Consider the following 17039-nt stretch of genomic DNA (forward strand, 5'->3'; position numbering starts at 1 on the left):
TTATAAAAGGTGCGATAAAATAATCTCATGGGATATCCTTGTTTATCCCATCCGCATACCAAATGACTCCTTATAAGTTATTTCTTTTAAATGCTGACTTGAATAGAACATAATGGATACAAAAAGTTCAATATAACGTATCACTACTAGTTACTACTTTGGGATTAATGTGTGATTGATTAAATTAGATTCTTCAATCTCATTCATCTTTCAATTAAATCCTTGACAAAAAAAAAAAATTAACATAATATATCTATTCCAAGACAGTGAAAATAAGTTATGAATCCACTCCTTCTCAAAATAATAAATGAATATTGATGTTCAAAATGATTGGAAGTTTAATTCCTAATTTAGACATGAACTATTAAAAGTATATCACATGTTAATATGAGTACAAATAACGTCGATGGGTCTACTCCTCTTTGTGGACTCGCTAAAGTCAACATGGACAGGGCAATTAAGATATAAAACAAAAAAAAAAAAAAAAAAAAAAGGATAAAGTGTTTGTAATTAGTCTTGAACACTACATATGATAATCATAAACTTACAAAGAATTGGATACTAGAGAATACTTTATTCATATGTTAATGGTTGCTTTGATAAATTTCCTTCACGAGATTGATACAGTCAAGTGATATAACTCTTCTATTACAAGTGACTTACAAAATATGCTTTCAAAGAGTAAATTTGTTACCGTTGCTACATTTGTTATGAATGCATGTGATAGCAGTAATACATAAATTGGAGGATACTTATTAAATCATTTCATGACCCAAAATGTAAAGATGACCGTACATGCAGTAAGATATATACAACAACAAAATACTTCCCGTTCACATCATTTACGGGTATAGCCAAGATTGGGTTAAGACTAAGAGTCAAACCAACTTTCCTTCTTATCTCAGGGTGATGCAAGGAATTGTTTCAAATGTTTGGGTGATACATATGTTCTTAATATCGAATGATTTGTCCACATACAATGAGTCATTCACTTTATGTACAACACGCAGAGGTGGAGCCAGAATTTAAAGTTTATGAGTTCGGAATTCTAGTTCTTTTAAATTACTGAGTTCTAGATTAATAATTTGTACATATTCAATAATTTTCTTAAGACAAATATAACGTCTGGGCCGAAGTTACTGGGTTCGGCTAAACCCGTAATCAATACATTGGCTCCGCCCCTGACAACACGACTCAATTATTATCTGAACTGCCATATTTTTTTACAAGGTAAAAAGCGAAGAATAGTCTAAAAGTACTGTACTAACTAGTAAATTCAAGCAGAGATCAATGGATTTTGCTGCCAGAAAAAGAAAGTTCCAACTCATTCAGGATAAACAGGAGGGTTAATAATTGGCTGGTGGATATTCATAAGGCTGCTGCTGTGGTGGTGGGTAACCCTGAGGCTGCTGCTGAGGTGGTGGGTAACCCTGAGGTTGCTGTTGTGATGGTGGGTACCCATGAGGTTGCTGCATTGGTGGATAACCTTGAGCTTGTGCAGGTGGATATCCCACTGACTGGGGAGAGGGCTGATCTAGCCGAGACATTTGTTGAACTGGTGGCACTGCCATTGGCCGTGGTCCAAATTTTCCATCTCTTTTATCCATTTCAACCTTATGCTGTGTCTGAATAGAATTATGAAAAACAAGATTAAAGTGAGTGCAAGCTAGATTATGCTAGTGCAAAACAATGGAAAATGAACCATGTAATCTGAAAGTCTCATTTCATCTTGGAGTCCGTTTTAAAAGGCAATTCTGGGACTCGTCTCGGGGCTCGCCCCCGGGCGGGGCACTGGCAAAACGGGGGCTTAATTATGTGAGGCTTACGCAACGCCCGATTGTACGCCTTGAACACGCCTAACGTCCAACGATCAGGCCTCGCCTAAGAGTTCTTACATAAATTATGTGTCAAATTCCTCAGTTAACATTATTGACCCTCATAATTCTTTGTTATATGAATAATGCTTAATAATTTTCTTCATCTATCGAAATAAAACGATTGAGAATAACAAACCGTAGTATTGCATCTCATAATTCTTTGTTATATGAATGATGCTTAATAATTTTCTTCATCTAGAGAAATAAGACGATTGAAAATAACAAACGGTAGTATTGCATCCTTACTATGTGAGGACACTGTGAGAGTGAATATCACTTAATATTTCTTTTAAAAATACATAGCCGAATTTTACATCTTCAATTGTCATTGGTCTTCATGTTTTTGTCCTATGTCTCAAAATTCATAGTTTAATATTTTGCTATTTGAAAGTAATTTTTTAATTCATGAGGGAATGATGTTTAATTATAATATGATATAAGTTTATTGAATATTTTCTTTTAGGGAGGTAAATTGTATAGTATGATAGGAGTATGCTTTAAGAAATTGTGATTCTTTTATTGTTTGAAAGTTAAGATGTTAGAGTTGGTTTGCATCTCATAATAACTTTTAAATTATTGCTTTATTTATTCTTGTAAAATCATGTTAGAAGTTTTGTTTTCTATGAGTTTCTTTAATCATGTTTTTAATTTTTTTTAAACTATTAATATATTTTTTTATAATTTTTGTGTTATTATACTATTTTACTACCGTATAAATTAAAAATTTAAAGGCTTACGCCTCGCCCAGTACTAAGTAAAATGCCCCGCCTCACGCCCCCGCCTTTTAAAACACTGCTTCACAGACACAAGTTTCTGAAAGTTATGACTGTTATACAAGCATAATTAGTTCCAGCAATAGGCATGATCAGACTTCTCCTGAAGGAAAAAAGGATTCTGACAAGTTGTATGACAACTCCACCTGTGTGAGTTTCGTCCATAGGTTGATGGAGAAGAAGGTTGCAGTATAATTATGATGAATCCTCTGAATAGGGTCTGAGTGAGCTGAATGGATATAGATTATGAATCCTTTGGATGGAGACTGAATAGAGGTTTCTCCCAATAAGTTACAGCCAGTATGGAGTTACCTCCTATGTTTTCTCGCGAACACAGGAACTTTCATTGTTTAAAGAAAAAATTGCAATTATATGAATTGGGGCATCGCAGTATAAAAAATACCTTTTTTTTTGGCTTGGTAAGCTAATTGACTATTTCAATGGAATTTCTTTTTCTTTAGCAAAGGTATGATGATTTGACTATTTCAGTGGAACTATAATTCATGCAAAATGATTTCCCAGATGAAGAATGCGTTCAAGTTATTACATACCTGCATACAGCTGCAAACCCTGCAGACAGAAGATAAAAGTAAATGAAGATCAAAATACAACTAGGCATAAGAAATGTTTTTTGCTACTTAAAACCAAGTGTATTACGTGCAGTAAACAAGGTCCGATAAACAGTTCAGAAGCTGAGCAGCATCTTGAACTTCTTCACTTCCTGTGAGACAAGCTATAATGTTGCAGATACATGCTAACTGCTGTAGGCAAAACATGAATCCCTGCAAACCGAGACAATGTAAGTTAGATAAAAGAGTTTAAGTTCTGTGGATCGACGGTGAAAAGATATTTATATAATCATGTCCAGTGACGGAGCTAGGAATCTAGCTAAGGGTGTTCAAACTTATACAGTAAATTATTTTTTTAATGAATGGGTGCACCAAAAAATTTGAATTGAACTACATAATATTTTAGCTTTACCATTTTGAATGCTAGTTTATCCTCAAAACATAATCCATCACTAAATACGTAATGTATTTTTGTTTTTTCTAAAAATTATAGTTGAGCAGCGAAAATCACTCAAGGAAGTTCAATAAAAAAATTAACCAAACACAGGTAAAACAAAAAAGTTGGAATGTAACAAAAGAGAATAAAAAGAGAAATAGAGAGGAACGAACGAGGAAACTACCGCGATTGCGTTTGACCGGTGGAGACGATGAGATTTTAAACAAACTTTGAAAGTAAAAAATCAAATGAAACGGACTTTATTTTTAAATAAAATTACTAAAACTATTAGCGCTTCGCGTGAGGGAAAAACATTAATAAATTTAAAAATATTTTTTTATTAATAGTTGAGATACTTTCAAGTATATACATATAAAAATTAATAGTAATATATATTAATGAAATCACGACCAGCTTTATTATAATTAGAGTTTGTATTGAACTAAATCACAAATATAAACTTACCTTTGTTATTATATTTTAAGACTAATAGTTTACAAAAATACTTAAGAGAAAAATGAAGTAAAGAAGGTATTGGGCTATTGGCCATATACTACATTTGCCTTTGACTTGAAAGTTGAATCCTATTTGACGAAATAAAATAGTATAAGTATCAAAAAGCGCGTGCTTAAATGCAAAATATGAACAAAAATGCTTTAGTTGGAATCGAACCCGCGACCGAAATTGAACACCCTTTGCCACAGAGACACGCCACTTGGATGTTTCAAGGGTGTTCAATTTGTAGTATATAACCCAAAATTACAAAATTTAACCTTTAAACCCAACATAATTTTCCGGCGAAGGGTGTTCAGGTATAGTGTAGCTCCGCCCTTGATCAAGTCGCTTATGAGGTAATTCTCGATAAATCTCTATGATAAGTAAGTATTAGTTGGAAACCTGATAAAAATGATAGACTATGTAATAGTACACGTAAATATTGTAAATATTCTCTTCCTTATGTATTGTAATCAGGTCCTATAATTTAGCCTAGCATCATTACGATAGAGATACCTACTTTGTATATAATGACTTTCATACATCAATACGGACACGGATTGATTTCCTACATGGTATCGTACTAGGTTTCTCCCAAAAACCCTAGCATCCCAAACCCTAGCCGTCCACTCTCTCTCTCTCCTAACCCTAGCTGTAGCCGCCACCCCTTCCTCCTCCCTCTTCTCTCTTCAATGGCTGACAACAAAAATTTTCACTTTGCTTTAATCACGAATGTGAAATCTTTAATCCCAATCACTCTAGACATGGAAACCGGCCATTATCACGAATGGGCGACACTATTCAAAATTCTAGCCCGCGTCCACTCCGTACTTGAACACATCATACCACCAACTGACACCACTGAACTCACCGCGTACAACGCAACAAAGGCGGCTAACCTTCCGCTCTGGAAATGACTAGATGCGGTGGTCCTTCAATGGATATACGCCACCGTCTCCCATGATATTCTTACCTCTATTCTCGTGGCAGATGATGTTGCGGAGAAGGCTGGAATCGAGTTGCTCAACTTTTCCAAGATAACAAGCACTCAAGGGCGTACCTTGAAACCGAATTCACCACCACAAAAATGGCCGACTTCGGCTCGGTGTGGCCTATTATAATAGGCTCAAGTCTCTCGCGATCGCCTTGCCAACGTGGGGTCGCCGATGTCCGACCAACGTACGGTCTTCGCGCTCCTCGCGGCGCACGGGAGACATATGCACACTTTGTCACCACCATCCAACAAGGATGTGTTGCCCTCTTTCTACGAAGTGTGCTCAAACTCAAGCTCGAAGACGCAGCGGCCAAGGAACGTGCCCGCGATTCCAATCCCGCGCTCTACTTGGTGATAATGACCCATACTCCCTCGCCGCCACCGGGCGGCAACAATAATTCAACTAACCGTCGTGATAATAATCGTGGCAGGAATTCTAAAAGAACAAGGGAAAGGGTAACAATAACAACAACAACCGCGGGAAACTCGACCGCGGCGGCGGCGGGGATCAACAACCGCCGGTGGCCGACGGGACAGCCACCTACAGGGGGGGCGTCCGGCACCGCTCGGCCGCCCCCAGAGATGGCCAATGCCCCCTCGCCCGTATCCGACGAGACAAAGGTGGCGGCATTGCCCCACCACGGCGCGGCCGCAAGCGGCATTCTCGGCGCGGGTCGCGACCTCGCAGCCTATTCCATGCATGTTCCGACCAATTCGGGTACACTCCGACGTACGTGGGAGGGAGCCATGCACACTCGTCCATGCATTAACCGGATGATAATCGGTACATACGGACACGGAGCGACTTCCCACATGCCTGCCAACTCAGGTACTCTCACGTCTTATTTTAATTTGAGCAATAATTTTGGAATCATTGTTGGTAATGGTAGCACTATTCCGATTCGAGGCTATGGTCATACATCCCTTCCCCCACCTAATCCTCGATTATGTCTCCGAAATGTCTTGCATGCTCCAAAACTCATCAAAAACCTTATTTCCGTACGTAAATTCACTAAGGACAATAATGTTTCTGTTGAGTTTGATCCTCTTGGGTTTTCTGTGAAGGATTTACCGATTGGGAGCCGCCTAATGAGATGTGAGACCTTAGGGAATTGTATCCTATCAATGCCACGAATGGGCCACTCCACCGTCCACCTTCATTGCCGCATCACCTAGCTTGTGGCATTCCCGACTCGGCCATCCGGGAAATGCTATTCTTCGTTCTCTTCGTAGTAATGCCTTAATTGAATGTAATAGGGCCCGAACTTCTTTTTGCACCTCTTGTCCTTTGGGGAAACATGTTAAATTGCCATTTTATGATTCATTGTCATTTACTACTATGCTTGTTTGACATCATTCATAGTGATTTATGGACATCTCGTTTCAAGTTCTAATGGGCACCGCTATTATGTTTTCTTTCTTGATGATTATAGTAATTTTCTTTGGACTTTTCCAATCTCTAACAAGTCCCAAGTCTATTCCACTTTTCTATCTTTTAAGGCATTAATACGGACTCAATTCGAAAGAGACATTAAAAACATTCAATGTGATAATGGGCGGGAGTTCGCCAATGGGCATTTTCAATCTTTTTGCGCCTCAAATGGTTTAAATTTCCAATTTTCTTGACCCCATACCTCTCCTCAAAACGGCAAAGCGGAAAGAAAAATTAAATCCATTAACAACATAGTGCGCACTCTTCTTGTCCACTCCTCCGTCCCCCCCTCTTTTTGGCATCATGCTCTCCAAATGGCCACATACCTCCTTAATGTACTTCCCACCAAAGTCCTTGGGTATAAATCACCGACGCAAGTTCTCTATCAACGAACCCCCTTCTATTCTCATCTCTGGGTTTTTGGGTGTCTATGCTATCCACTTTTCCCATCTACAACTATTCATAAGTTACAAGCAAGATCCACCCCTTGTGTATTTTTAGGCTATCCGTTGAATCATAGAGGATATAAATGTTATCATTTATCCACCAACAAAATCATCATCTCACGTACATGTCATCTTTGAAGAAACTCAATTTCCTTCTCCAAATTGCACTCCCCAACCCCAACTTCTTATGATTTTTGGACCATGGGATTTCTCCATATACCCCGCATTTTCTGTCGAGTTGCGCCCTACTCCACCCGTCGTTCCCTCGGTCCGGCTCCTCCCCCCCCAACCGCCGACAGCCCTCCCCTACCGTTGCACCCGTGGCCTTGCCCGCCAACGTTGTGGGTCACCTCTTTCCCCCGCCCCCCACCCGTGATCGCCCGACACGCCCCTCCCACCCCCCACCGTCTGGGCCGGTCCAACCCCGCGTGTCGCTCGCCGAAGCCCCTACCCCCCACCGCCCCATTTCAATCCCGTAATCGCACTTGTCGATAACGATACCCCACCCGCATGGTCACTAGTGGCCAACACGGGATTTTTAAGCCCAAACAACCGTTCAACTTAAATACTTCAAACACTCTCTCCATCTCGCCTATCCCACGAAATCTCCGTCGCGTTCTAAATGACCACAATTGGAAAGCTTGCCATGGTTGATGAATATAATGCTCTAATTAATAATAAGACGTGGGAGTTGGTTCCACGTCCTACTTATGTGAATCTTATTCGTTCTATGTGGATTTTTCGTCATAAAAAGAAATCTGATGGTTCTTTTGAGAGGGACAAAACCCGTCTTGTCTGTGATGGAAGGTCTCAATAGGTTGGAGTTGACTGCGACGAGACTTTCAGTCCGGTTGTCAAAAGCTACTATTGCTTGTTGTCTTGAGCATTGCGCTTGCACACTCTTGGCCCATTCATCGGTTGGACGTCAAGAATGCTTTCCTACACGGTAATCTTAATGAGAGGACCGTTTATATGCATCAGCCTATTGGGTTTAAGGATCCAAAGCATCCCCATCATGTCTCTGTCTCTTGAAGAAATCGTTGTACGGACTTAAGCAAGCTCCCGTGCATGGTTCCAACGCTTTGCGGACTATGTCTCCACTATTGGTTTTTCACATGGCCGATCTGATCACTCTCTCTTTATTTATTGTCGAGGTTCTGACATCGCTTACATTCTGCTATATGTTGATGATATTATTCTCGCAGCTTCCTCAGATGCTCTCAGAAAATCCATCATGTCTCTGCTTAGTGCCGAATTTGCTATGAAGGATTTGGGTCCTACAAGCTATTTTTACGGGTATCGTCGTTACCGGACTTCACACGGCATGTTTCTCTCTCGTAAAAAAATTATGCGGCGAGATATTATAGAGCGTGCGGGCACGCACGCTCGTAAGCCAAGTCAAACACCGGTCGACACCAAAACCAAACTTGGTGCCACGGCGGGCCTTTGCGATGATCCCACCCAATATCGTAAGTTGGCGGCGCGTTGCGATACCTTACATTCACAAGACCGGACATCTCCTATGCGGTTCAACAAGTATGCCTTCACATGCATGATCCTAAGGTTGCACATATGCATGCTCTTAAACGCATAGTCCGATACATTCAAGGTACTATTGAGTTTGGTCTCCATCTGTACAAATCCTCCATTGCCTCTCTTGTCTCTTATACAGATGCAGATTGGGGTGGTTGTCCAGACACTCGCCGATCCACATCTGGTTACTGTGTCTTCCTTGGCGATAACCTCTCATGGTCATCCAAACGGCAACCTACTATGTCTAAGTCGAGTGCCGAGGCCGAATACCGTGGCGTCGCTAATGTCGTCTCTGAGTCCTGTTGGCTTCGCAACCTTCTTTTGGAGCTCCGTTGTCCCATCCGGACAGCTACATTGGTTTATTGTGATAATGTTAGTGCCATATACCTATCAGGTAATCCAGTTCAGCACCAACGCACTAAACATATTGAGATGGACATACATTTCGTACATGAGAAAGTTGCCCGTGGAGAAGTTCGTGTTCTTCACGTCCCGTCCCGTTACCAGATCGCAGATATCTTCACTAAAGGTCTTCCGCGCGTGCTCTTTGATGATTTCGTGACGGTCTAAGCGTACGACAACCTCCCGCTTTTGCGGGGTGTGATAGACTATGTAATAGTACACGTAAATATTGTAAATATTCTCTTCCTTATGTATTGTAATCAGGTCCTATAATTTAGCCTAATATCATTCTGATAGGAGATACCTACTTTGTATATAATGACTTTCATACATCAATACAGGACACGGATTGATTTCCTACAAAAAATGATAGCTAACATACTATAATATGTGAAACTACACTAATATATCATGTAAAAAATCTTTACACTATAACTTAAATCCTTAGATTAAAAGATGAGCATGTTACAAGCAAAGAGAAGTGGGAGGGAGATGGAGAAGAGTTGAAATTACTATTATGCAGTTATCGCATTGTGTTGTCTGCAGATTGAACTCATCTTGCAACATAAAGCGTGTTGAAGCAACAGAATTTCCAAAGCAAAGGAAAACCTGACAACAAAAGCATATCTGAGAAACAAATTAGGAGTTTTTTTTTTTTTTTTTTTTATATTATTTTTTTTTTGGAGAAAATAAAGATACGGACTCTGAGATTTCAGAAAAGAAGTACTTAAAGATCTGCCTGAAAATAAAAAGATATATTATTTAATCATGAAACTGACAAAAATTTTGTAGGATCAACAGAATAACACAAGACCTCCGTGCAAAGACAGAATTCAGGACAATGACTTTCTCCACATCTGCCGCTACAAGGCATATAGCCTCCACAACACCTATATCTATAAAAGGAAGAGTCTTTTAAGCGATATAGATACTTCAAGATGCAGCAACTTGTATACACAGATTTAAAAACAGGACAATTACCTAGACATATCATTGTATAGAGCTCGTTTGCGGAGGAGGTATGATGCACATGGGGCGCTTTAACATTCAAAGGTAAAGAAATAATCAATTTCGAATAGTAGTACCATCAATAAAAGAAAAATTCAGAGCACCACTTTGTGGGGAAAACAGATAAGAAAGGAGATTTTTGTGGACAGTCCAAGTTTCTGAGTAGTATACCTCCTTTTAATTAGTGATAACAGGGATATGGAAAAGTAATTTCACCAGATCTGCTAAGCAACAAACTCATTTGTTGAACAATAAACGACTTACGATTTTGCAGGAAGGAATTAATTAAGTAACTAGGATGCTCAGACCTAAGTGACTCTTCCTGTGTTGTAGACAGATTTTTATCCGCTTTCAAGCCGCAAGTAGGCATTTCAATCAGACAATAAACCACCAGAAATTGGGAATTACTCACTTATTTAGTACAAGGACAGACAAAATTTTCAATGATGCACCAATCAGTACTTGGAATGGCTTGCTGTTCATTGCAGCTTAAAATCACCAGTTACTTATAGAACAATATAGCAAGAGCACTAGACAGTCAATGGCGAATCTAGAGGGTCGGTTACGAGTTCACGTGAACGGAGCAATTTTTGCCCAATTATATATATATATATTAAGAAATCTACTAAAAATTTATAAATATATGACGGTGGACCCAATTATTATTATAGTATTAACTTAAAGTTTTTTCGGAACCATAAACTTCAAATCTTAAATCCGACTTCTAACTAGTCTATATATACCGAAGGCACCTTTGGCTCGACACATAGATATGCCAAAAATTTACTAAAAACATCTATTCACACCAAGTCCAAAACCATTGTTTGTGATGAGTTAAAAACTTAGATCCGCGTCTAAGTAAAATTGACCTTAAATTCCACATTAGCACAACTTTCAAAACGTTAGACTGAAACTGCTTCTTTCTTATAGCAAAAAGAAATTCTCATTACCACATTCACTCAGAACATCCTAATTAAATGAAAATTTTCTAATGTACATGCAATCATAACAACAATCACCCGTCCCCAGTGTCTACATTATTCAACAAACAAACAAAGTTACAGAAGTAAACTCAAAGATCATAAATCATAATCATAGTCCATAAAGTACAAAACTGCAAACATAACAGAAGCTCAAGCACTCACCACCAAAGCGAGAAACAGCAAACTGCAAAAGCCACAGAGTTCACTCTATAAGTCAAAAATAAAAAACTATTCCACAAACAAACAAACAAAAAATAAAGAAAAAACGAGAGTTTACAAAGAGGGTCAGATTGAGTAGCTCTCATAAGATCAGTATGCCAGTGATTCGGATAATTCTGACGTGACCGTATCTTCTCCATTGGATCCCTAGATGACGCCATTTTTTTCAACACACGCAATCACAGTGTGATGTGTTCTTATAATACACCAAAAACACGCACCAACTGTGAGAGACTTTTCAAGTACTTATGTTTTATTGACAAAATTGGAAAGAAAAAGAAGAGGAATGTTCTGTGTGTGGACTATGGAGTTTTTTCTATATATATATATAGACGGATGAGAACATTATTGAGTACAGACTACAGAGTACTCGTATTATGTGTGTGGCGCGATACTAGACGTTCTCGTTACCAATTCTGACGTGGCGGCTTATGACTGGTTGGTTTTCATGCTGGCTTTTTCTGCTGTATTATCTGTACACCTAACTACATTCCACGACAACTGGTTTAACTACTCTTCTTCTAATATAAATAAATTTATTACATTTATATTTATGCGTGTTAGTTTTGCTTTTTTAATATGGTTTTAAAAATAATTTATCTTTTTATATTTAGTAAAAAGTTTATTTTAATATTTTGATTTTATCATAATGATACTTTGTTATATGAATGACATGACATGTTTAATTAAGATCACAAAATTAAAAAGGGTAATATTTTATGTAAGTTTAAAGGTTTTTGTAGGAGATACAAGCTTTTGGATAATAGAATATACGAGGCAACTTTTAACAGCTAGATTTAGCTCCTTTATCTTTCTAATGGAATTTGACAAATAATTTTTATCTTTCAGCGTAGCTTAGCATGTTCAGGCAGTTTTATATACTTGCTAAAGCAAGAACTGAAATTTAGCTTCTTACCGACTATATCAAAAGCAACATTCCCAAGTTCAAATACAATGCAAGCTCAAAACGAGATTATCTATGTTGGATATTTGGGTCTGAGTTGCGGGTCGCTCATGTGGACCGACCCCACCCATTTAGAAGAGATAGAGATGAGAGAAGTTACAGAATGGATAAGGGAGGTTACCACATATGGTTAATAAAAGTGATTTATAAGAAAACCATTGCTCTCTCTTTCCTTCAGAGGAAACTAACGTTTATTTTCTTCTCTAGGAGAATTTCTATTTCTCTTTGTTCTTCCACATTAACACACACAAGAGAAGACATTTAGTTTGTGGATTAAACTTTGTTTCCTAGTGAATCGAAGTTCGACTTGGGGCAATTATTTTGGTCGTAAGTTCAACGATTCTTCCGCTGCGTTGTTAACAGGTACGCGATTGTTGTTCTCGCTCCACGATTAATTATTACATCGGTATCAAGAGCCTTGATTGTGTGTTCCGTTATATTATAATGAAATTTGTGACTGTCTACTTTTAAGATTGTTGTCACAACTTTTTTCTTTGTTGATGCCGCAAAAGTCTTTCGCATGCACCACAGTAAACCTGTTATCCGGTTGACCTGGAACAGAAATCGGTTAGCAAATCAACCGGTTACGGGTTAACCGATTCCGGTTAGCCGGTCGGTTTGGCTCTAACCGGACCGGAACCGGTACCCTTCTACCAAACCGGTAACCAATTAGCCCAAAATCATTTTTTTTGCTTAATTACGTATTTTACACATAAATTAACACTATAGTTTATTAGTTTGTATATATATATATATATATATACATACATATATGCATATATGTATGTATAAGTTATATGTATTACTTAAATTTATATATTTACTAACAAATAACAACTTATGAGTATTATAAAATTCAAGATTGTTTTTTTTTCTCTAAGTATATAACTTTCTATTTTATAACTTAAGTACATATATATTATAAGTATGTTCTAAGTATATTGTAGGTATATATATTTAAGTTATATGTATTACTTAAATTTTATATTTACTAATAACTCATGAGTATTATAAAATTCAAGATTGTATATTTATAAATATATATAGTTATAACTTTCTATTTTTTTAATTTAAGTAGATGTATATTATAAGTATATTCTAAGTATATTGTAGGTATTTTCTTAACTTAATATAAGGAAGAATATGAACACAAGTAAATAGAAGAAAGCTCAATGAGCCATAATTTTTATTCATTAATGGATAACATTTATTTGTAAGTTGTAATTTTTTTTAACTTGCAAGTAATACATGAGTTGCAACTAAGTAGTACAAGAATAAAATTACATTGTAAGCACCATTTCGCTAATTTCATATATATTATATTCATCCATTGGGATATTTTCCATGTCTTCAAATTTGTCCCCTTCACTTGCTATTAAAAGTTCAATCTCTTCCTCTTCGCCTTGCCTCGCCTCTAGCCTTTGGTTGCGCCACTCCGATCGAATCCAATCGCGAATGCAAACTAGTACTTGCAAGCTAAATCCGGATAAGGAGTATCTATGGTCTCCAATTTGTTGTCTTCCTTGGCTAAATGCACTTTCCGAGGCCACGGTTGATATTTGAACATTAAGTATATCCCGAGCCATTCTTGCAAGTACCGGATAATTCGCCTTGTATTTCTTCCACAATCCTAAGACGTCCACTTCGGGCATGGTTATTTGCACCAATGGCTGCGACAAATAAAAGTGAACTTCATCAAAGTTTGCAGTAGTCTGAGTAGTAGAAGAAGACATTCTCCGAAAAACACCTAAACTCGACATGCCTTTTCCTTTATTTTGAGAAGTAGAAATACTAGGTGGTGGAGCAACGGGAGTAACACTTTCTTCCAACTTAGAATAATATTCAAGAACTTTTTTAAGCTCAATTTCTATGGCTCTCTCGGCCTCATATTGTGATGGTTCCTCGGTGCTAATTTCTAAATATTCATAACTTTGTCTAACCAATTGAGTGGTATAAGAAATTTTAAGACAAGGATTTAAAATAGAACCCAATATGAATAAATTTGGTATGGGAAAATAATACTTCTTAAATTTTTCCCTCATCGAATGAGTAGCCGCTTGATAACCCGGTTTTTCCTTATACTCAAATAAAACTCTAGCTATTTCGATCAAGTATGCTAAAATTTCGGTAACCGCGGGATAAAATTGTCTAGAAAAAACAAGAGTAGCATTATGAAAATGTTCTAGAAGTTCTTCACATTCCAAAACATCTTCACAATCGCTATCAAATAACCACTCCGAAACCCCTTTATTGTGATCGTTGTGAGTATTTTGTATGGCAATCATATATTCATATGCTTGGTGCAACATAATGTAAGTGTAGTTCCACCTAGTATCAACTTCAACTTGAATTTTCCTAGGTCTAAGACCAAGACTCTCACATTGATTTTTAAAATCTCTCATTTTAGCCTTACTTGAATTACAAAAAAGAAAAGCAACCGCATCTCTAATCTTTTGAATAGGATCATCAAATAAGGAAAGACCATATTTAACAATCAAGTTTAAAATGTTTCAACTACATCTTAGATGAAAAATATCCGCTAGTGGAGATTTTAATTCCCTTTTTATAAGGCCAACCGCTCTTGTGTTGTTAGTAGCATTATCTAAAGCAATACAAAGTGTTTTTTTTTGTAAATTTGAAAAAAAATTCATAATAGTTGTCATTCCCTCCGCTAAAAATTTACCGTCATGACGACCCTTCCTTTCATCATATAAATAAGCTATAATTCTTTTTTGCATGATCCAATTATCATCTATCCAATGACATGTAATAGCAAAAAATTCTAACTTTAAGACTAAGACCAATATCGGCGGTAAGGGAAACATTACAATTTAAAGATTTAAGTGCATGGCACAAATAAAATCTATATTTTTTATATAAATCAATAATATCCGCTCTACGAGTACTTCTAAGAATACCCTCAAACATCGGATTATAAGTACGTTGAATATAAGTAATAAAACCCGGCCCCGAAAAAAAGGAAAATGGTAAACAATCATAAGCTACCATTTTAGCTATCTCTACACGGTCTTTCTTTTTGTTGTAACTAAAAGTTTTTTTGGCATGTGGGTTTATTGTTCGTTGAGTACCCCCTACCGAACCCGTTCCCTCAAACCAAACGTCCTTATGTATAGTCATTAAATGAGTCCTTAGTGAACCCGTTCCCCCATCCTTACTGTTCCTACACTTGAATTGAAATGTTTTTTGACATAAATTACATATGACTATTTCTTTCTCCCGATTTCTAGTCATAAAATTCCAAACTTTAGAGGTTGGCGTACGAATTTTTGTCGCTTTTTGTTGTGTTTGTGATTGTTGTGTATCACTATCTCCTATCGGATTTTTCGGTGATTGTGTTTCGTTATCAATGTCATCATCATCAACAATTTCATTATAGGCTGGGCCAAATCGGTGTTCTAATGCTTCATGATCTAAATACAATGCAAGCTCAAAATGAGATTAACTATGTTGGATATTTGGGTCTGAGTTGCGTGTCGCCCATGTGGACCGATCCCACCCATTTAGAAGAGATAGAGATGAGAGAAGTTACAGAATGGATAAGGGAGGTTACCACATATGGTTAGTAAAAGTGGTTTATAAGAAAGCCACTGCTCTCTCTCTTCTTCTGAGGAAACTAAGTTTATTTTCTTCTCTGGGAGAATTTCTATTTCTCTTTGTTCTTCCACATTAACACACACGAGAGAAGACATTTAGTTTGTGAATTAAACTTCGTTTCCTAGTGAATCGAAGTTCGACTTGGGGCACTTATTTTGATGATGAGTTCAACGATTCTTCCGCTGCGTTGTTAACAAGTACGCGATTGTTGTTCTTGCCTCACGATTAATTATTACATTGGTATCAAGAGCCTTGATTGTGTGTTCCATTATTTTGAATACACAGTATTATAATGAAATTTGTGGCTGTCTACTTTTAAGATTGTTGTCACAATGTTTTTTTTTTTTTGATGTCGCAAGTCTTTCGTATACACCACAGTATTTCATTGTAAACAGAATACTGTACTTGGAGAAATAATTCCCTTACTATTAAAATTGATATGTGGCATCTTTGATTTGAACTCTTTTGTCATAATAGACTCCTTTGTTTGTTCAAACCAAAAAGGATGATGGCTTTGTAAATTATTTCAAGATCCTGTCCTATACGCTCAATGTGATAATTTTCTTTATGTTTGAAAAGTCACTTTTTTGTGTAATAAAGTGAGTTAGTGGACATGTGTTCCCTTTAAATTATAAAGGGGTAGTATGAGATCCATGGTGATGGAACTTAACCTATGCAATTTTTATTTTTGGTTTTGTCGTTATTAACAAAAAAGTGGATTCCAAAGAATTTTCTTTTGTCTTTTCCCACGTGTTTCATGAATCATTCCAAAGAATTTTCTTTTGTCTTTTTCCACGTGTTTCATGAATCACTTCTTCCAAGAAAGAACTTAAAAAATATATATATATATATTTGGGGGCACTGTTAGTACTGAAAATTGATTTAGTGTATCACATGTATAAAATTTCGGCATGAATCTTACGTTTCCAGAATATACTCGTTTAGGGCTTTCCGTTGATATATTATCTATATAAAAGGGATTAAAAACGAGTGAGATATGAATATTTGAAGTTTTGCTGAAATTGTTATCGATTTCTGAAAACTGTATTCTATAATTTAATTTCTGAAAATTACTTGTTTAAGTTATAGAGTGTAATATACTTTTTCGGAATCTACTCATTACAAGCTTTCCGTTGATATATTATCCATGATAAACGGACTTAAATGAGTGAGATATAATTTTTTAAAGTTTTTTGAACAATGAAGTGAAAGGATTTATGCCAAGTCTTGGTCCTCCTATTACTAATTAAATTTGATTAATCCTGATGACCCGTAAATATAATTTAGTCTTCT

At 37.0% G+C, this 17039-nt stretch overlaps 1 protein-coding gene across 2 annotated transcripts; it reads right to left on the reverse strand.

Moving 5' to 3' along the window:
- Window positions 1–1092: 1092 nt before the first annotated feature.
- Window positions 1093–11511, reverse strand: LOC132063887 (uncharacterized). 2 transcript variants are annotated; one of them, XM_059456621.1, is made up of 8 exons: window positions 11226–11507; window positions 11111–11132; window positions 9939–9995; window positions 9772–9853; window positions 9471–9566; window positions 3308–3432; window positions 3202–3220; window positions 1093–1625 (listed from the first exon to the last, which is right to left on the reverse strand). In XM_059456621.1, the coding sequence occupies exons 1-8, from the start codon at window positions 11326–11328 to the stop codon at window positions 1347–1349; spliced, it is 783 nt and encodes a 260-aa protein (XP_059312604.1). In that variant the 5' UTR covers window positions 11329–11507; the 3' UTR covers window positions 1093–1346. The 2 variants fall into 2 exon arrangements, with proteins under 2 accessions (XP_059312604.1, XP_059312605.1); XM_059456622.1 differs by lacking the exon at window positions 3202–3220 and having other exon boundaries at window positions 1503–1625; window positions 3289–3432; window positions 11226–11511.
- Between the last annotated feature and the right edge of the window lie 5528 nt (window positions 11512–17039).

The sequence above is a fragment of the Lycium ferocissimum genome, chromosome 7, assembly GCF_029784015.1.
Source record: "Lycium ferocissimum isolate CSIRO_LF1 chromosome 7, AGI_CSIRO_Lferr_CH_V1, whole genome shotgun sequence".
NCBI lineage: Eukaryota > Viridiplantae > Streptophyta > Magnoliopsida > Solanales > Solanaceae > Lycium > Lycium ferocissimum.

Bases quoted from the DNA above. Each gene is read 5' to 3' on its own strand.
- LOC132063887 (XM_059456621.1), bottom strand. From the start codon at position 11,328: ATGGCGTCATCTAGGGATCCAATGGAGAAGATACGGTCACGTCAGAAT. The intron at 9,854-9,938 runs GTAATTGTCCTG...TTCCTTTTATAG, and splicing joins CTATACAATGATATGTCTAG to ATATAGGTGTTGTGGAGGCT. The intron at 3,433-9,470 runs GTAATTTCAACT...CTCGGTTTGCAG, and splicing joins AATGCGATAACTGCATAATA to GGATTCATGTTTTGCCTACA.